Source organism: Tetrao urogallus (assembly GCF_951394365.1).
Source record: "Tetrao urogallus genome assembly, chromosome: 4".
Classification (NCBI taxonomy): Eukaryota; Metazoa; Chordata; class Aves; order Galliformes; family Phasianidae; genus Tetrao; species Tetrao urogallus.
In genome coordinates this window covers 43,127,577-43,149,405 of record NC_136817.1, presented here as the reverse complement: position 1 = coordinate 43,149,405, position 21,829 = coordinate 43,127,577, and the positions used below count along the sequence as shown (strand labels likewise).

Here is a 21,829-nt window from a genome sequence, read left to right as displayed (position 1 = left end):
GGGCTCTGTCAGCATTGCATCTTTGACCTAGCCTGTGCATGAGAAGTGAAATTTGACCTAAGGAGGCACATAAGAATTGCAATTACAGCAGTTTTGCAGATGATATGATGGAAAATAAATGCTCTTTAGCCAAAGAGAGGCTATGAACATTTCCTGTGCATGTTTACATTTTATACTGCACATCTTTACTGAACCATCATCTCCATGGTTCACTTTCTTTAAAACAAAGAGTGATAACGTTTTCAGAATCGGATATGTGATGGCATTGTAGTTTTTAACAGTGGAAATAACCTTAGCAATAGCAACACCCGCCATAAAGCAGCTTCTCCTGAGCAGGATTCCTTCTGGGAATGTCTTTGCTATAGCAGTCGGGAGTGAAAATGACTTCACAGTTACTTTTCTCCCTTCAGCCACATTGAGCAGTGCCAGCCACGCACCTGCAGGGCCGCCTATGAGGCGGCAGAGATGCAGTCTGCACAGCTCCCACCTGCGCCCGCTGACCCAGCACGTTTGTGACTCTGCAGGCCGAAGACAGCTTGCAGTACAAGCCGCGCGCGGTAGAGGTGTGCTATCCCGCGTGCGACCTGCTGTCCTTCCCTCAGCGAAGAGCCCTTCACCGCTCGGTGCCGCTCAGCCGAGAGGGGCGCGCCCTGAGCGGGCAGCCCGCGGCCCAGGCCCCCGCTCCCCGCACCGGCGAGCTCCTCCCCGCCTCGAAGCCGCCGCCGCGCCCGCCCCGCCTCAGCCTGGCGCCCCGGCCGCTCTCGCCATGCGGCTTTGGGTGCTGCTCAGCCTGCTGCTACTGCAGGAGACGCTGCCGCACGGTGAGCCGCCGCGACCCCATCCGCGCCGCCACCGGCGGGCCCCTCCCGGCCTCCCCGCCTCGCGCTCCGCTGCCCCCGCCCGCCATGTCGGGGGCTGGCGGCCATCTCGGGGTGTGGGGGCTCCCGTCCTGCGTGGCTGCCACTGAACCAGCGTCTCTGGCAGGGGATGCGGTTTGTTCGGGGCAGGGAGTTGGGATGGAGGTGGCGGGAGGCGTCGTCGACAAAAGCCGCTGCCTCTTCGTCTCTCTCAGAGCCGGCGCTCGAGTCCTGCGCCTGTCCTGAGGAGGGTCGGCGCTGCGCTCGGTGCTCCGTTTCATAATAACGCTAATGTCACTTAGTAAAGAATACCGCTTCAGACCCCGAGGCGTTTCTACGCGCCGCTGGGAAGAGCTCTTGTCCCCGCCCGGGAGCAGCGGGGTTCGTCTCCCACTCTACAGCCTGTGAGGAGCTCTCGGTGCAGCCGGGAGTTGGGTCCCGTTTGGTGCTGGCGGTGGAGGATAGAGCAAGGGCTGGTTCGTGTCTGTCGGGGACGAGTTGTGACTTTTTTTAAAAATTATTCTAACTTCTGTGAGTTTTGTGTGCAGTTGCTCTCTTGGTAGGAAGGATAGAACTTTGTTCTTAACTCAGCATCAAATTGTGATGAGTTCTTGGCAGGGAAGGGGTTAGCTTTTGGCTGGGGAAGGAAGCTCCTAAGCAAGCCTTGGCTTATTTAGACTTTAACATCAAGAGAACTTAGATAATTCCCTACAATTCATGATGTGGCTCTGGCCAGTGGCTTATCCTCTTCTGAAGCTGCCAGCTGTTACGTGATCAGTGGGATGTGATGGAGAGGGAAAGCAGGCACTGTCTTCTGCTGCTGCAGTTTGCAATATGTTGTCAAGGAAACATCTCAGAGCAATGTCAGGGTTTGGGGCAGGCTGTGTGAAACTGGGGGTCTGTGGAGAGGTCTGGGCTCAGGGGTGCACGGGGAAAGGAAAAGAGGCACTTCCCTCATGTGGTCTGGGGAATACAGGCAAAAATTACTGCAAGGACATAAAAATACTTCACCCCAAGAGCTGTTAAATGTGTCTGGGGAGGCTATAAAGCCTCTGGCCTGTGAGACAGTCAAAATGCCTACAACAACCAGGCTGGGGTAGGAAGGGGCTTCCAGGAATCCTTTCCAGCAGTTTTTCTTACGACTGTTTGTAAAGGAATTACATCCTAGACAAGGAGTTGCTGTACTAGTACTGTGGTTTAGAAGAAGATCTTGACTTAAAGATCTGTGGGTGTACGTTGCCACATCAAGAGAAGTGTTTTCTATTTGAGACATGGGCAACAAAAACTCAGAATGAGAAATAAGTTGCAACTTAGGCTAAAGGTTCTCCAGGCTTGCTTTCTTGTCTCATTTGCTTTATAGTGAGGTTTAGCTGTGTGCTTCCTGCTGTGTCATCCAGAGACTTATCTATATGAGCAAGTAATGTGGTTATGTTTAATTTAATCAAGTTCCAATAAGATATTCTGATTTCAGAATAGCACTCCCAACTTAGCTTATGGTAGCTTATGAGCAATGAAATGTGTTCTGCCAGATCGTCTGTGTTGTCAGTACAAGTGCTGACTTAGATGACAACTTTTCTGTAGCTCATCAGTGTCCAGCTCTTTGACTTGCTTGCGCCACGTTAAGAGAAATTAAGAGGAATTGTCTTGGGCCACATGTAAGATACATAATATGCTTAATGTATATAATGTATATATTTTAAAAAAACCTCTTTAATTAAAATACAAAAAAAAAAAAAAAAAAGCAAAAAAACTCAAAGCTATTGGGATATTTCACCTTGAGTTTTGTGAAAATGTATTTATGTATTTGTCTGATTCAGTACAAGTGGTTGCAATTTTTTGTGAGCTCCCAGGACGTTTGTCAGAGATTTATTTTTCTTATGAAGTTGTACTCTTCCCATGCTTCATCTGTGAAAGTAGATGTTTACAAATGTAAGTACTGCCAAAAAGTGGTGACATGAATAAGGCATGACTGTGAAGTGAGAGGTATCTTTTTCTGGTAAAAGAGGTCTTATGGAAGTGTAGTAAGGAGACATGATGAGATTTTTGAGTTGAATATCTGATTGCACCCCTATACATTCTATTTGAAAATTTGCAGGTAATGTATGTCAACTGAAAATGGAGTTGCAAATATATGAGGGGGGAAAAAGCGTTGCTTTTTTTTCCTTTTGCAAATTTGAAACCTATTGTCGAGTTCCTTTATCAAAATGGGAAAGCACAGCTACGTATTTTTTGCTGTTTACAGGACTATGTTTAGCCAGTTTATCAAAACATACACTTGTTTGCTGTAAATCCAGCTAGCACTGTACCCATCCCATGCCCTGGTTTCAGCTCAGTGTCAATGGTGCACTGATGTTTGGCTGCTGCTGAGCAATGGGTGCGTGCTGCCGTGCTGGTGTGGGGCAGGCAGGGCTGGGCTGCCTGTGGGCTGCTTGTGGGCTGGATGGACTGCTCCTAGAGTGTCACAAGCAGAGCTGCGTCCAGCCTGTTTTGTGCTCTTAATTATGGTCACAGAGACTAACTGTCATCCTAGTCTTGGGGTTAAGGATTATGCTTTATGACAACCTGCTGCTTGATTTTCTTCAAGGAAGAATTCACTGGTAGTAATGCAAGTTGAAAGCTCTCTGATGCTGCCAAGAGGTAGCATGGGACCTGCCTTGTGAAATGGGTATGTCTGCTGGGTGAGGAGCACAATTGCTCTGCTTCCAAGGTTTCTCAGTGGATTCTTGAAGACCACCATAGACATTCTCTAGCTGTAATCCAAGCAGCTGTGAAGCTGATGGAAGCATGTGTGTGGATGTAGGCGATGCCTTAGGTCAACACTGGATGCACTTAGCATTCTGTGATTAATAATTATGGCGTAATTTTTGTACATGGTGTTTACAAGAATGATGGGGTGAGAAACATTAAAGAATAGGGTAAGCTAAATCCTTTGAGCCAGGAGAAGAAGTGCAGTGTGGCATGTTTCTGAGACATAGTGATTCACTGTCTCCTGTGTGGGCATGAAGGGTTAGCTAGGGATCTGGAGAGTACTGCTGCAGAGGAAATGGGTGCAGTGCATCGGGGAATTGCTGTTTGGAGCAGATCAGAGGTAGAAAGGAAGAATTTTCTCAATGTTTTTCTACTAAGTCTTATTTTTTTCTTTAATCTTGTTTTTTAAATAAGAAAAAACTTTACTCACTTGGGTATAAGTCTTCTGAGAGGCGGAAGTACCCCAAATGTGATGTATTCCCAAACCCGTGTAAATGGACAAGTTGAGTTTGTTCTTTTCCTGGGAAAGTCCTGTAGTTTTTGGTGCCTGAATGGAGGACTCTGGTAGGTTCTTTGTTTCCAGATGACTTTGGTTGCCTGTTTCCTTTACAGACGGACTGCAATACTAGATAATGTAGTTAAAGGGCACACTGAGATCTGGCCCAGCAATGAGAGGGGACTGATTACGAGGCACAGGAAGCAGTAATATTGGTGGATATCAGGGCAGGCAGACTCCAAAGGAGAGTTGGGAAGGAGCATGGCTGTGGCTTGCATGCAAGGTCACATCTCAGGGAAGTGCAGAAGAGAGGCAAAGCTTCAGCATGGGAAGACAAAACCCCCTGTAATTATAGTGCTTCCTGAAATGTCCTGCTGTTACCTGTAAGGAAATGCCAGGTCAGAAAGGCAAAGTCTCAATGTTCTGGGGAGAGTGAAACAGGAGGAAAGTGTTTCTCTAGTTCCCAGTGAGCCTAAACATGTGGAACAGAGGGAGCCTGTGTGGAAAGGAAAAACTTCATCTAAAGAAAATTGAAACCAGGCTTCTGGCACTCAACATTGGCGCACACTCACAGGCAAGCCTTTAACAGTTTCATAGCAGCAGTGTCAGGTGTGGAAGAGGACTGTGTTTCTCTAGGGCTCCCTGTGGGGACAGGATGTTGTCAAACACGTGTAGAGATTGAGGTTGGCAGAACAGTGTGGCAATGGCATGTTGACAAATAGTCTGATTTAATTAGGGTTAAAAGAAGGAGACAGAAATAAAGCTTGTGTGTTTCCAGAAATGCAGTGGGGAAATGGAATGGATGGCTTGGAATGCGAATGCTTATGCCTTGAACATCAGGGCACAAACTGTGCAGGGAAGAGGAAGGAGCCTGCCCTGAGGGAGAAGTGGCAGCTTCTTTTGAAGAATGCTGTGGTCTCAAATATGGTGCCTGGTGAGCTTTGTCAGTAAAAGCCATCTGAACCAAGATAGAAGCATTATGAAGGAAAAGCAGTGTGGTGTGGCCAAGGGGATGGCTGATTGTTAGGGGAAATGGAGCAGCAAGGACCGCAGATAGCAGCACAAGAATTACTAGCTGGTGCAGGCTGGCTTGTGTGCGTTGGGGTGTGATCTGCCAAATGCCACAAGAGGTGGGCTTTTAGGGCAGCTGCTTGGAGAAGAGCAGCAGCTCCTGACTTGCTCCTGAGCAGCGCTCACGATTGGATGCAGATGTTGCCTTAGAGCAGCCAGACTGTAGTTTTAATATTCTTGCAGGAATAACAGGAGCCAAAGAGCAAACTGTAGCATTTAATTTGAGAAGGGGGAATAACATAAGATGAGGAGGCTTCTTAACTCACATCTGAGTTAAATATAAAAACCAGAATAGGGCAGACAGAAAGTTTGAGAAACAGCTTGCAAAAGGGATAAAAAGCAACCATAAATCCTGTTCTTCTGCTGATGTGCTGGAGTGAGGCAGGAAGAGACAGCCATGAACTTTGTGAGGCCCATAGGAACAGGCTGCTACAGAAACTAAACCTGTAAATTATGCACCTAATTGTCTGTACGCATCCATGTTCTCTGTGGGGGTGCCTAGAGAGGTTTTACTGGAAAATGGTGATAGAATGAACACAGACTGGAAAGTGCAGTATCTTACTGAGCACTGGAATAGCGCCTCTGACGCAGAATGTTTCTCTGTGGAGGAATCATTAGAGGACATCTCTCATTAATGTGCCAAGAAAGTTGATTCAGAGCAAATCAACAAAGCATGTGATTTTCAACATGTTCATAGATGCACTTTAAAACAAACAAAAAACCAACCAACCAAACAAACCTGTCAGTAAAGACTTTCAGAAGGATTTTCAAATTCTAAAACTGAGACTTAAAATTTTGTGTTGAAAGATACAAACAAAAGAATGACTCAAATGTTGTAAGCAGATTGATGGATTGATTCCTGAGTAGGAATTACTGCATAGAAGTTGTTACTTCATAGGTTGATCTTGAAGTTACTCTGCATTATTCTAGAGAAAGGCAGCTCCCAGTGGTTGAATTGCTTTCTGGGAAAGCAGTAAGCCATTTAGCTAGGAACAAAGGCATCACCAGTTGTACATCAGTGATGTGACCATATGTTGAACCTAGTGTACAGCCTGCTTTTACTTTCTTTCCCTTACACAAAGATGATGAAGTTGAACTATTTTTCATATGTATGGGTTCCATAAAAAGAGCAACTAAATGGAGCAGGGCTTACCGGTCCAGAAGGGATTTGTTTGAAGCATGCTGCCATGCTGCAAAGGCACGGATGCTGCCAACAGTGCAGTCTGTACCAGCTGTAACCCATGCTTATCAGCATACTTTAAGTCCATAGTGGGCTTTTTTCTTTGATTCGTATGATAAAATGCCAGAGTATTTCATATGGAAAAACTGTATTCAGCATGAATTAGCTGTCAGGCAAAGGTATAGAGTTTTTGCTGCCTAAAATAAGAGTTTTAGGCTAATTCACAAAAGATTGTGCTTTCTGCTGTCAGTTACAGCGTAAAAAAATCTTCATGATTGATTTACTTAATTATTTAGAGGCTGGGATTTTAATGACTGCTCTCTCCACCTTTTTATTTATTTATTTATTTATTTATTTTGTTGTTGTTGTTTGTTCTCCCCTTCTTTTTCTTCTCTGTTCTTTTTAAGGCTTATGTGCATGTGGCACATGGTGAGAACAGATAGCAGCTGTGTGTGAGCTTCTGAGATCAGTCACTGCACTGCTGGGAAATAAGTGCACCTTTTAAGCAACCACAGCATGCATCTCAGCTCCTGCTGGACAGGTACACTTGGGATCATTTGGTGAGCTCATGCTTTTCCAGAACAGTTAATGTCACATATGGGCTTATAAACAGAGCATAGAGACCTGAAGGCAAAAAAGGTGAAACGAGAGTTGTGCATGCTTAGGAAATGTTTATTCACACAAATACGTATGTATGTGTAACTGGTCCTCTGAAAAGTGATCCTCATTCTCCTCTACCCAGCATCCAGCTGAGACCTGAGAAGTACAATTATGTTGTTGCACATTTGAGTTGTTTTTCTTGCTTTCCTCTCAGAAACATTTTGCAGAAGTGCTTTTTGGAAGGAACTTGCATGTGACAAAAGGAATCTTTATTCTCTACTTGATCATTGGTTAGCTTTGCTGCAACACTTCAGCTGAGTTAAGGGGTTCTAGAACAAAGATGATTTTTCATTCACTGTAAACGTTCAGCTTGGAGACGGCTGAAATCCCTGTTAAAAATTATACTTTAAATTATAACTTTATGTGAATCAGATTGAAATAGCTCACTTTTCCTTTGCTTTGTTTTAAAAGGCTGCTGTTGCCTCTGGCAGGTAATGGAATCTCTTCTGCTTCTGTTTCCATCTGCTCAGTAAAGGTAAATGGCCATTATAGAGATGTGATGTATTAGATACTACGTTCAGGTGACTTCAATACTATTTGTAATTCCACAGTACTTAACCTAAAAGAAAAACAAACCTGCATTGTTACTAGCATTAAATAAATCACCATTAGGTTCTTTACTTCTCAGTGTTTTTTTCCCATGCCTCTTACAGCAGCACAGCATTTTTAAAGGTTATACAGGACTGATGTGTTACATACATATGAAGATAGGACGCTTGTGTAATGCTGCACAATAAACGGCAGCGATATGGGGTAGCGTAGACAAAAGTAACTGGAGAGAAAAGTGCTGTATTCCTTTCCCTTCCCATCTTTTGCGAAGTCCTCATGCCTTACATATTTGCCTGTTTATGTGACCTGCAAGTATAGATTTTCCACATGTTGTTGAAAGCTCTTTTTTTTCTGTCCAGGGAAATGAGTCATGTCACTGACTTCAGAAACTTACAGAAATTAACTCTCATTTTTCTGAATCCTTTATAGGAAGAACAGAGTATTATTATTCTCTTTAAGAATAAAGAAAAACAATTTGCAAGAAGGCTTTTTTCCTAATTGTAACACTGCTGCCTTTCCCTTATTTTACCAGTTATTGGACAGTCTGCGAAAAGTAAGCGTCAAAAAGAACCAGGGGAAAACAAAATCAAGCCTATCAACAAAAAAGTAAAACCCAAGGGCCTAAAAATGAAGGAGAGGGAACCTATCGACTCTTCCTCCAAGTCCCAGTCCATACTGATGCAGGTGATGGATAAAGGCCGTTTCCAGAAACTGACTGCCACTTTAAGCCTGTCTGCTGGACAAAGCATAGAACTGCGATGTAAGGGGAGTAATGTGACTTGGAGCTATCCTTCATACTTGGACACCTTTAAGGACTCCAGACTCAGGTATTTTTCCGTATTCTGGGGGAGAAAAAGTAATCAAGGTGTTTCATGTAGTGGTTACTTGTCTATAAGCATCTTTCAGTCTTCTTCCTTCTGTGATGTACACCGTGCAAGAGTCTTGTTGCATGTGAAATGGATTTCCTTTAGATTAATCTAAAATGATCCAGGGGGACACCGGTGTGTTCCAGCCACTAACAGAGAGCTACATAAGAGTGAGGCTGAAGTAAAATCCTGAAAATGTATGAGGGTGGATGTCAGGCACTGACTGCCAGTTCTGATGCTCTACAGACCTGCTGCTGTTGGGATGTTGCTACTGTAGATATCAGCTGAGACAAAAAGATTAATTTCCTGAAGAGGTTAATACCCATGTCTCTCAGCTTGCAAAACAAAAAATATACCAAGCACCACTCTAAGGAGCAAGTGGGGTTAGTCCTTCCCTCTCCTATCAAAGTCATGCATGAGTGCTGGGGGAATTGCAGGATTCACAGTGCAGAAGTGTGACAGAGCTTAATGCTGAGATAGATAATCACCTTCGGTTTAGGAAGGCATTTTCTTTCACCTAGTGTCATCTTAATGGATACTGTATACACAGTTGTGAGAGTAGCAGGAGGATCTAAGCACTTTCTCCCCCTCTCTGCCCCACCAGGTGAGTGGCCCGTTGATCTAAAATCTCTGAAACCATACATTTGTTGGCCTTCCCAGTTCTCAAGCATAGTACATGCATAGCTAAGTCTAGATTGAATGTAATAGTCTCTTTCTATATTTGAAAGAGGAATGACTTACAAAGGAGCTCAGCTCACTTATTTTGCCTAGAGCTTGTTTTCCCTGCTTGTTTTGTGGAGGTTTATGTTTGGGTATCATTGAAGGACAAGTGGTTGAGAGACTGAGGAGCACTGTGAATGATGCCCTAAGAAAGAGCTGAAAAGAGAATTTCTTACGTTCTTAGGTAAGAGCAGTACTAGTGTGAAGGAAGTCTTACTATCCTTTTGTTCCTAAATTAAGTAAAAGTTTGTGGGCTCTTTGTAAATAGCTGAGGTTACCTGAATCTTTGTGACACATTCCCTTTCCTTACAACCATGGAGATACTTTAAAGTCACAGTCAGTTAATTACTTTCCACTTCTGTTTTCAAAGAATAAGGTTAAAAATTGACAGGTATATCCCGTGGTCTGTCACGTATCCCTTTGAATTCATGAGCTGGTTTGCTTGTTTCCTGACACCTAAGGAGTTCCAGAATAAATTGGCTGAATAAACCTCTATAGTGTGAGGCTTCTATAAATTATAACAACAGGCCTATTTCTGCTAAGGGTTTATCATGGCAGCATCTCTCAAAAGATCTTCTGGCTGATTTGAACAATTGTGTTTTCATTTACGACAAATATTTTGTTCAAAATTTATTTTATATATACTTAATATATTTTATTTGATAGGATAGAGGGAATGGTTTTAAACTAGATTTGTGGATTTGGGTTAGATGTGAGGAAGGAATTTTTTACTGAGTGTTGAGGCAGTGGCACAGCTGCCCAGAGAGCTGTGGGTGCCCCATTCCTGGAGGCACTCAAGGTCGGGTTGGATGGGGCCCTGGGCAGCCTGAGCTGGTGGGGGGCAGCCTTGCTTAGGGCAGGGGGTTGGAACTGGATGGTGTGTGAGGCCTCCAACCTAAGCCATGCTATGAAACTATTCCAGTAGGTGGCACACGTCAGCTGCAGAACGGGCCTGGCCTTTTAGCAGGCCAAAGAGTGCAGTGCAAAATCCTACTGAAAGCGAGTGCCACGCATGTGATGGTAGTGTCCATTTTGAAGTCTGTCTCACCCTTAGAAGGCGTGCATGTAGGCTACTCGCCTGCACTGGGCTACGTATATGTAGACTTCCAGGTCTCAGTGTTAACATCTGGCATTGAAGAAGGCAAGAAGTATTCACAGTTCTTAAGAGAGGAATCTGAATTTTACTTCATTACTTGTTTTGACTGCCTGTTCTTCTCTTGTATTATTCTAGCCATAGAAATGGGGTAAAAGAATTAAGGAAGGATACACATTTTCCAGTTTTATAATTTGTTATTTTGCAGTTTGAAGTAGCTTGAAATTCTTTACCTCTCTGTTCTCATTCAAATTCACAGTAGTATTTTGTAAGAGTAAAACAAAAGTTAATAATTTCAGGGTAATAAATGCTACCTAACTTCTTGGCTGGATGCATGTAACTTGCTTAAGTGTTTTGTTTTAGAAATATGTTAGGCTTCTATTTAAGGATCTATACTGAAATATTTTTAAGTAAGTTATTGAAGCCATAAGACAAAGTTAAATTGAATCAACTATTTAGTTGTAAGCAGAATACCCTATAAGTAACTAGAAAAACTGAAGACATGGATAAGTAGCATGCTTTGGACTTACTGAATGGGGATAATTTATGGAGACATTGACAACCAAATCTGGTGCAATTACATTTTCATTATGGTTTTTATGATATCTTTTTTATCTCATGGTGTTTGCTACTGTGCTAACAGATGTATGCAGAACAGTCTGCTTCATAGAATTTGTATTCCTTGGCTTTCAAAAGCTTTCATTGAACATAACTGAAAGTATCATGAAGTCCCTATTTACTTAGCACAGCTGGCAATGTTTCTAAGTGAGCTGGCAGTAGGAAGCGTCATTAACAAAGTTAGCATCTTTCAAGAGGAACTTAGACCTTTCTTTCTGTGAGATAGAAGAAACCTGAAGGGTCCACAGTGGTGATGGTGTGTGTATCTCTGTTGGCCAGAGGCTTGGGCAGCTGCTGATGCTGAAGGTGCTGAGGTCTGCTTTAGGATAAGGAGGGCATTTTGGTTTGTAGCTACTTAAATTTAGCATCTGGGTAATGCATTTCCTATGGATGGTAACAGGAAGAAGTGGGGATAAAAGCCACCTGTTTTCCTCCATGCCGTGCTGATTGTCTCTTTATCTCACCAGTATGGAAAGTAAAAGACAGCAGCTTGGAGGGCAGTGGCTTTTCTAAGAAGAAAGAGGTTATCTTTACAAAAGATGTTCTTGTAATACCCATGGCTGTGGTTTCTTTGAGTTTCTTTTTGCAGGTATACTTTACAACTTTGTACATAAAGTGGTTTTGTTTGGCACTGTTGGAGAGTGTGGGTTTTTCATAGGTCTATAGCTGCTGACATTTCCCCAAATTACCATGTGGGGCTTCCTCAGGAAAGAGGCTGAGTGGAAGTAGGAGGAGGACTCTTTGGCTGTTTCTTATCTTGAGTAGGAATCTTCTTTCCTATCCTGCCTGGAGGATGCACACTGAGACTTTGGAGACTGTAGCAAACAGTGCAGCTCTAGGGAGAGAGCTAAATTGTGTAGATCTGTCTGTTGAGTTGGGGCACCCACCAGCTTGCTTCTGAACCGACTTATTGTCTGCAGTGCTGTCCCACTCTGTGCAGCATGAGTACATCCTCATGCCTGAAAGGTTTGTGTGCCAGCTGAGCAGTGCAGCCAAAATGTAATGGCTGCGGTGCTGTATGGTGATACATAATAGATCAGTAACTGCAGGCCCGACCAGAAACTGCACGTACGGAGTGTGAGAAGGATCAAAACCAGAAAGGAATAAAGAAAAAGAAGGGCAGGCACGTTTTCACTTTCTAATGTTTGAGAGCAAAAAGCCTCCCTAGACAAAGATGGTCTGGCATCAGTCTGTGCCATGTTTAGAGCATGGGCCTCTGCCATCTCAAAACATGACTGCATTTATTGCTGAGTTTCATCTGGTAGATAGATCTTTGTGGAGTGGAACTGCTGCAGTGGAAGAAGCTGTGGCAGAGGTGGGTATGTATTGTGTGCATACTGGTACCCAGGCTCTGGGTATTGAGAAAATAGGAGTGGTACAGGGCAGAACTGGGCTGCTGTGAATTAAGACAGGCTCACTGTGTGGTTTGTTATTTGTGTCTAACCAAGTGTCACTCAAGTGCATGTGCTCTGAAGTCTGTAAGCTGTTAGGTTTTTCTTCTTGCCTTAAGCAGTCAGGATGTTCTTTCCCTCTCCTTGTGTTTTAGATAGCTCCGTTGTGGCAGTACCAGTGTAGCTGCTTGAGTATGCTAGATGTTCTGAAGTAAAGCTATGCACACTGTGTTGTTTTCCTTTAGTTTTTTCTAGCTTCTAAACTCTGCACAGCTTTTCTGGCAAAGGTCTTTTGAACTTAAAATAACTGAAGCTTAATAAGATGAGTGTATGGAAAAGGATTTTGAAGGTTTGTGTTGTTTTGGTTTTCTTTTTCTTTGAATGGTCTCAAAAAGATTCTGTATACAGTGTTTTTACTTTGTGATATGTAAAGCATAGCAAAGCTTGGCTTTTGAGAAAAATTTCTCATCATTTAAAATACTAGTGAAATGAAAGCTATTCTAGAAGTGCAGATCAGTTGGATGAATTTGCCATTTACAGCCTGCTACATGTGGTTTGTTTTGTCTGCTTAGCATGGCCATGCCACATGCCTCAACGTTTCCACTCTTTCAGTTGCCAGGTTATGTTATTGCATGTTTGTGGAAGTACTTCACCGGGCTATTTCCATTGATTAGTGGATAGCTTGTTCCCAGTTAAGTAGAACACACTGTACAATAATCAATTAACTCTGACCTTGTTTTTCTCTTTTTTTGTCTGTTGGGATTTCAAGCCATAGTTCAGTGCCTGCATTAATGGTTGGAGGCTAAATGTTCTAGCCTAATGGGTTCTCTACAATGTTGATGTTAGTGCTTGCAAAATATATTGTGCCATTGGAGCCATGTAGCTTATGAACTGTGAGCTGTGGATGTAGATAATCATAGAGACACCAGCATGGAAACACTTCAGATTTCTCTTTTCTTCTTCTTGAGTTTTATACACAAGAGGATCTCCTGTGCAACTAGGAATTGGTCAGTGCTTATTGAAGAACTGAAAACATTTGTAACGTAAGATGCATGAGAGAAATGAAAATGAATGAAAACGTTACTTTTCCCATTTTTCAAATGGTGGAATCAGATGAGGTCATTTAGGACAAGTGCAGTGGCAAGTAGGAAGCTTGTTTTGCCTGTTTCTTTAGGCAGCTCTCAAAACTGCTGTGTGATGGATGAGTGTAAAAAAGCTGAAGGCTTTGGTGGGAAAAGGTCATTCTCACCCTGTTTGGGTTGCTTTCTGGGTGTGTTTTAATTTCTAAGCTCCCAGCCTTGGCTGAAGGCTGCATGTTGGGTTATGCAAGCCTTGGCTAATGCATAGCAGCTGTGAGTGCAGTCTCTTAGCAGAATGCCCAGGGAGCTGGAAATGTCAGGAGCTGTGTGTAGCTGAAAGCAGCAGCCTCTTTGGTGACATGAACGTGAGTGGTTAGCAGGAGGGTGCCCACAACCGAGATGTGGGCTAAGAGGTCTGCAGTAATGCTTCAGTAACACAGTAAGAAGTTGGTTTGGAGGAGAAAAATGCCTTTAAAGCTTGCTAATCCCCCAAATAAAGGATTTGGTAAGTCTGCATCTGCCTTAAAAAAAAAAAAAATAATAATAATAATAACAATAACTGCTGCATTAACAGAAAGAAACAGGAGGAAGATAAGTAGAGAGGGAGCACACAGCTTAGCAAGACTACAGGAACTTCATGCAAGCTGTGTCCAGGCCCAGCCTCAAATGCTGAAAAGGAGTTTGCTATTAAATGCTTAAGACTGGAAAAATCTCTCCTGACTTGATTGCAATAGAAATGACCCTAGAATTCAATATCTTGCAAAGGAGAGCAAGAAACCTTTGTGTTCTGGCTGTGCTGCCATGTAAAAGCAGGTGGTTGAAAATAACTTTTTTAGAGGTTGGGGCTGCAGTGAAATGCATTGCTGCTGCCACACATCTGTCCTGACAGTGCCCACAACCACCTCACTGTGGGACCGATCCTTTCGCAGACGGCAGCGTAGCATATGCTACGAACTCTGATGCTACCTGTCTGAAAGAGCCAGGAGAGCAAAGATAAAAATAAATAATGACACCGTGCCTACTGAATTTCATACATGGGACCCTTAAAAATACAGCTATTAGCTGTACAAACAAATCAATTTACAATTTCAATCCAATGAGAGACGTTTGTGGAGAAGGAGGAAAAAGCGGCTGAGTTTTTTTATGTAGTTGCCTCGTGATACTGCTAGCATACTTCCAGCAGTACCCAGGGATATTGATGTAGCCAGGGGATGAAGAGGAAACACAGTGACAGGGTTGAAATGAGATGGAGTGGAGCAGAGGAGGAGACAAGGACAAAATGAGTTGAGATTGAAGGTGTTTGTGATGGAAAGCTGGACCGCTGTGTTAAAGACAGGGAAGTGTTCATGCTGACAAACGGCATAAATTGTTGAACAAACTGTCATTAAAGTGGCTGCTGCTCACCAGTGGTGAAGTATACTACTGAAGCAGTGATGCAGCTGAAGTAAATGGTATCAGGAAAGGAATGTGATTACATGGCTTGATTTAGAGTGTGAAAATATGGGATATATTTGGACAACTGAAACAACATAAACACACTGTCTAGGGCAATCACAGCCCATTTTCAAAACAAGGATTTTGGAATGAATTCAGGAGTTAACTATATGTGATGAAAGCTTGCCGTTGTTCATGCATAGAGTTGAAATCAAAAAGCTGTTCATGTGTGGGTCTTTGCTGGGACAAAGGGGGGTGTTGCAACACAACTCTGTAGGAGAAAAATGTGTCTGTTGCAGAACAGGAATTAAAAAAAAAAATCAAAAGTATAAATGACCTGACAAAAATGTGCAAGGAAACACACTTGTGCTTGTCTTTGCCTTTTGTTTTTCTTCACTCCAGTATAAAGCAGTTGGACAGGTATGGCCAGCTGATCCTTACAAACTCCACTGCAGCAGACACAGGTGAATATAGCTGCTGGCTTCAGCTGTGCAGTGGTAACAAATGCAGGAAGGATGAGACAAAAACAGGTTCAACGTACATCTTCTTCACAGGTAATTAATTATTTGGGGGATTATTGATATATAATATTGTGAAAATATATTTGCTAGTAAATAATAAGTCTATATCAAATCTTTTATTGTCAAGATGTTTTTCCCCACAATTTTAGGATTTTTTTTTAAATAACAGATGTTATGGAAGGAAGTGCTGGTGAAGTTTGCAGACAGTTGCTTGCTTTGTGTGATTTGTGAGCCCGCTTTCCCTATGGATTATGCTAAATGCATACCTGAGATAATGCATAATACAATGGAATCAAATACCTCTGAAAATACTGACATGTGCTGAGAACCTTCTACAGAATGAATCCAAAGAATGTTTAACTTATGAAAATGTGTTTTGGTAAGCAAAATAACAGAACAAGTCTTCTACACAGAGTTATGACATTAGGTGACTCCATGTATTCTCTCCTAACCCCGGTATATTTCCAGTTACCTGAAGCTAATTTAAAATCTTGGCCTCATTAACATTGGTGAAGACACAGTTTCTCCCCAGCATCTGTGTAGCATGTTGAGAGGCAAAACACCCTGCAGAGGTGCATTGCCCTGCAGAGCCTGAAATCGGCTGTATCCTCAACACAATGGGGGTAGGGTCATCATAGAGTAAATAACTGTGTGCAGTTTACTGCTGCTTGGTGCAAGAGTGAAAATCAAATGGTTAATTTGTTCTTCTAATGGAAATATTTCTCAGTGGCAGAGAAACCTTTGCTGCATTATTAGAGCTAACGCATTCTTAGCTAGTGAATGTTCCAGTCCAAACGTTAAGATAGGATTGTTTGCAATAGGTTTTGGAGCTAAAGAAGACCATGAGGCTGTACTGACTCCATTTATCAGAGGTGCTTCATGTTTCAAGGATACATTCCTTCAAAAAGGCTGAAATAAACTTCTCAGTCAAGTTACTATGGTAAATGCTTAAGCTAGAAAGAGGAAATTGAACTTTATGCGGAGCATATCAAATATGGAAATACTCTGTAACTGTCTGTCTAAAAGTAGTAAACATTTCAGTTATTTGGGAAAGAAGTAAATAAGTTTTATTTAAAATCATGTGTATTAAAAGGCTATGGCTGCTCCAGATACAAAAGTAAATCCAATGAATGGATGTTTTTTTTTCTTGTATATTTGAAGCAAAAAGCTTTGTGTTCATTTTTAACGTTGCCCATTTTCTCTTCTTGCTGCTAAGCCAAGATCTAGATGTTATCCTAACTACTTCATCTGTTTTGCATAGATAAAGAGGAACTTTTTGTACCTACTCCCAGTTATTTTGAGATTGTCTACCTGAACCCAGATAAACCTGCTGTCATCCCATGCCGTGTCACTACTCCTTCAGCAAAAGTTACTCTACACAGGGAATTCCCAGCAGAAGAAATTGAAACAGATGAAACTAATATTATTTATGATGCGAAGAAGGGCTTTGTCTACCAGCACCCTACTTCTGATCATAAAGGTATTGTCTACTGCAAAGCAGAGTCGCAGGGAGCGCCTCAGATTTCCATCAAGTATCACCTACTCTATGTGGAAGGTAAGGTGATGTTTCCTATATGCTTACATCGACTCCCGTTTCTTCTGCTGCCATTAGAAAACAAGTTTTAAAAAGTGGATTTGTAAAATGAGTGAAGTAGTCACTGAATTTTGAAATCTTCATTAAAAGTGTATGTGATAAAATCTTATTGGTATGAGCTCAAGCAGTTTCCCAGTGTAGGGTGGAAAGCTGCAGATATACATCACTTAACTGTTTCATTAGGCAAGCTGTGCATCAGCTTGCCTCTTGACTATGTTTTATCAATAATTTCTGTGTGACTGATTTCCTGTTTCCTAATGCTGTTCTGTCAGTCCCCAAGGGCCCACCCTCAGCCACGATTGTGGCATCGCCCAGTAGAGCCAAAGTCAGCGATGGTATCCACGTAGCCTGCACTGTCCTTGGGGAGCCAGATGTAGATGTGAGCTTCAGCTGGCAGTACCCAGGGCAGGAGGTAAGAGATGTCTGCCTTGGCTGAAATGCTTTTTGTTCTTCATAAGGGCAATACTTTGGAATGTGGGAAGAGTTTGGCAGAAGAGTCCCTGTGTCTGGAGTCCATATGAAGTTGGGAAGGAAAGAGGCAGCATCTAAATAACCAGAGAAACTTGCAGCTGTTGGAGTAAAAAGAAAAATGCTGGGGAAAACTGAAGTGCCTCCAGGTCCAGGGAAATGATGAGCAATAGTTTTGTGTGCTTTTTTGTTTATTATTATTCAGTTTTTAGCTAAACACCCACTGCCATCCTCTGTATTCAGCATCTAGCATTATGTTGAGTGAAACGTAGCAACAGATTGCAGTGTTTCTAGCCTTCAGGGAGCTTTTATTTCTGAGAGTTTTCATAACAGTTTACTCTCAGAAAGGGAAGAGAAGAAATTCCCCTGCTGCTTATATGAGCTTTGTTGGCTGATTTTTTTTTTTTTTAATTTTTTTTTTAATTGTCAACTTCCCTTGACTTCTGTATTTCATACCACAGTAACTGGCTATGAACCCCATTTTACATCCTCGTAACTGAGTAACTAGAGTACAAACAATTGAAGGAATTTGAGGCTCAGCCTGGCCTCTTAAAACTCTGTACCTTGTCAGTATGTACCCCCTGCTGCTTTTGAATCTCTGTTAGTTGAATGGCTGTCCAGCTATGGTTGCTGGCTGGTCCTGCCCCAGTGGTTCTACAGAATGTTATGCAGAGCTGGCATATGCTACAGCAATGCCTTTCCGGCCCTGGTTCACTACAGACAGCTAAACATGTGAATTACCTCTTGTTTGCTCTGTATAACATGCTCATAGTGTAGGGCACGTTTTCTATCAGTAGGAGACTGCACCTTTCCCCTGTACCCATGTACAGGAGTTGAGAGACAGACTTTGGCCGTGCAGCCTGGAGCAGGTCTGTGTGCTGATCCACTGCTGGGAACAGCTTCAGCTGTGCCTGGGTGTAACGGGGAAAAGTCTTGGTTAGGTTTCTGCCCCAACAAAATGAATGGCAGAGCAGCAGCAGTTTGTACTTGTTGCAGACTTTTCATAGTAAGGCTGTACTCCCATAATGCAAAAGAAATACTCTGAGAAAGGTTATCAGTTCCATCCCTCTGTTTTTAAGAGAGTTCCTGCAGTAACCGGTCAGTTACTGCATCTCATCTCGTTCCCATACCTCTCCCTCTTACTTTTGCTCTCAGATATTTTTTCTCTTGCCCCTCCCTGGTGATCACATTTGCCTGCTGGGAACACATAGCGATCTACTCCTTCGTATGCTTCCCTGAAACTATCTTCAAAGCAGAAGGCAATTACTATGAGAAAAGCTGGGCCAACAGCCCAGCCAGGCAGAGTCTGCCTTGCATGGCGTTTACCTTCACTTTTAATATGGTCAGGGAAGTTCCTCTTGCTGTATTCAAGAACTAGCTTAGGCTTGAATTTCAGTGTGCATCAGTACTTGGCTGTAGGCAGTACTTGGTTTTCAGACTGGAAACAGGATGCTACTGGATGGAGGCTGGAAGGAAAGGCTTTAGTGGCTCTTTAGGCCAGCTGCTCTTCTCCTATTCCTTTGCAACGGCAAGGTAAACAGTCCAAAAGGGCATTCAGGTGTGGAAGGAATATCCTGTTGTGATCAGAAGAAAAAGTATTTTTAAGGTATATTTCTAAGTATCCTCATACATATTTTTGGCTTTGAAGTTGTATACAGTTCTTTTGGAAAATGTAGTATGAGAGTTAATGTAGAAGCAGCTGTGGATTGTTGCTGTTTATTTGTATGTTATTTCATAAAGCATTTCTGAAACTAGAGGAAGAGGAATTAGTTACATAATGTGATTCAAAGCTACTTGGACTATCTGACTTCTTATCTGGGAGTTTGATAGAGTAGCATCACTAAATACGCTTGCTTTATTTCTTTCCTCTTTAAACAGCTGGAGAGGCCTGTGGTCACACAGAATTTCTGGAGACTGATAAACAGAGGGACTGGACACACCACAAGAATTTCAAAGAGTGTTCTCATCATTGAGGATTTTGAAGCCAGAGATGCTGGAAACTATATTTGTATAGCTCAGAACCTACAAGGAGCAACAACAGTGGCAACTAGAGTTGAACTAAACTAATGGAAAGGCTTCTGGACTCGTGATGAACTGTATGTTGCTTTGCATTTTAACCATTGTTTTGTTTATTTTTTGTTAATGTTTATATAAAAGTTTTCTCTATTACATTCTTTTCCTATGTCAACGCCTTCCACTTCCACTGGAATGCCAGGCCAAAACACGGTGCCTTACACCTGGCCGTAATCAGTTGTGAGTTAGAAACACTGCAGATATATTACTAAGTTTAATACTATAAAGTGTAATCTTGAAGCCTGAACATGCATATGGCTTTTTGTACTTGGGAATAGATGCTTGTGCATTTTCCTTCGCATGTGGCCTTTTTGCTCCAACTCTTTTACAGGGTTAACCTGCTGGATGGTTTGTGCCTTTTTCCTCTGTGAAAACTCAGAGGATTTGTAACGTCTTCAGAAACCCATCAGTGCAGGGGCATCTCTTCTGGTGCTGTGCAATATAAAATGTAGAGTACTGTACATGCTTAAAACAAAAAAGCAAAAAAAATTCTGACAGAACTAGCCAATAGCAGTATTTCTTAAAAACAATTAAATTTCTTAACATTATAGAACTCAGCGTGCGTGTTCATTTCCTATACATATATGTATGCAAAATTCTCAGTCTTGGGAGAAGATGAGTAATAAATGTTTTATGTTACCAGAGAGTGTCTCCAGAGACTTGCGAATGAGTGACTATGGTAGATGTTGCATCCTTGGAGTTCAGTATGTTGTCCACTTGCACTGCATTCTTCAACAGATGTAGCAGTGCTAAAGTAAAAACTTGCATTCATTTATGGCATAATTTACAGACTAAAATAACATAATGATTATAAAATAACGTTCAATTATACAGCAGATCTTTCCTCAAGTTGATAATTTCATCTTGGTTGTGTTACTTTACTGTGGAAGAAAAAACGTTTGATTCACACAGAACAGCATCTGGATAGATAAGCAATTGCTTCTCACCACAGGCTGCTGCTACAAGGAAAGAGCCCTTCCAAGAGAGAGGTAAGATCCCCAGTCCCAACATTGTTGGGCATTTCAGCAATAGTTCCCCCCCTTCCTCCCCTAAGGCTCAAGCAGAGGATCTGTGTAAGCTAGAAATTCTAATACAGAACTGATCAGTAGTGCAACTGTGTAACAAAAAGTATCTCAATGTAAGCAATTGTATTTACAAGGCATGTGGAAAAACAGCTTGTTCTGAACGTGGGGAACCTAATCAGCAGCCAGTGCCTTGCTTACATGCTTCTGTACATCTCAGCCTGCATTTGAATAGCATTCCTCAGGATTTTATTTGGTGCTGACTCGAAGCAATCCCTTTGCTCCAGGTAATTCAAACCTGTGAGCAAATGTATACAGCACTGCTTTGAGTGGCGACATCTATAAGTACAACTGCCATAAGGAATGGCAGTGTATCTATCCATCAAGTCATGAATCTCATTAGTACTGTAACTAACAGAGTGCAGGAACCTGAACAAGTGAACTAATTTGATGTCAGTGCAAGCCTGAAATGGCTGTGCAAGGTGTCCTGAAGGAGGCTGCAGAGGGAACACACCCCATGACCCATAACACTGTTGTCCTCTGGAAGTAAGGTAGCTACAACAAATAATGCACCAAGCAATTGGACCAACTTAGAATGCATAGGAAGCAGTTCTATGATAATCTTCTCATTGCTATTAAAAGAAGTCAGGAATGTTACAGTGTTACTGAAATTACCCAATAGTTACTGTATAATTTTATAGTAATACCTGAACAAGGACTTTGTACAGTTGTTCTTTTTTTGAGACAGGTCTTTAATCTCGCCGCAGTAACTTTAATAATCTCTCAGCTTCCGGATGGGGCTGTGCCATGTTTTCGTTCCTTTTTAGCGTTTTCATTTACCAGGAAAACATTTTGCTTTAAACTACAGGAGCTGTGTCAGCTTCTTACATTTCAAGATGTTCCCAAGCCTTACAATGGACAATTAAATTTTCTCTCTCTCCCACTTGCTGGATATTTTAGTGACACCTGTCCGGACTTGTTCAGTTCATCATCGCTTCCTTGGTGACAGTTTGACAGGAGAGAAAAAGATCATGTGAATGCATCACTGGTCGAGTGGCATCCCTTCAGTTTAACTGTTACGTGGGCTGAGCACATGAAGGTCTCAGATCCAATTATGTCCACAGAAGTCTTTCTGGAAGACTTCTCTGTTTTTTCTTCCCTGCAAACATTAGAAACATTCCCTGCACTATGACAAACAATGAGAGGAAATTACCACGTGTTATGACGGTTCTTATTTCCCAAAAGCCTCATGGGCAGGCCTGATTCTTTCTAGCTTGATGCAAATGCATACTTCCACTTAAATAAACAATGACACGGGCTGAAAGAATGAAGCCTGAGAAATGAAGTCTAAGTGACCTGTCAGAGTCACATGCCCTGACCTGCCAGTAT

General features: G+C 42.3%; 1 protein-coding gene across 1 annotated transcript; it reads left to right on the top strand.

Annotated features, from left to right (window-relative positions):
• Positions 1-766: 766 nt before the first annotated feature.
• PDGFRL (platelet derived growth factor receptor like) lies at positions 767-19,412 on the top strand (the record flags this gene model as incomplete). Its single annotated transcript, XM_079534442.1, has 6 exons — positions 767-821; positions 8,094-8,388; positions 15,165-15,316; positions 16,545-16,838; positions 17,150-17,289; positions 19,224-19,412. 6 exons carry the CDS (start codon positions 767-769, stop codon positions 19,410-19,412), a joined length of 1,125 nt encoding a protein of 374 aa, XP_079390568.1.
• Between the last annotated feature and the right edge of the window lie 2,417 nt (positions 19,413-21,829).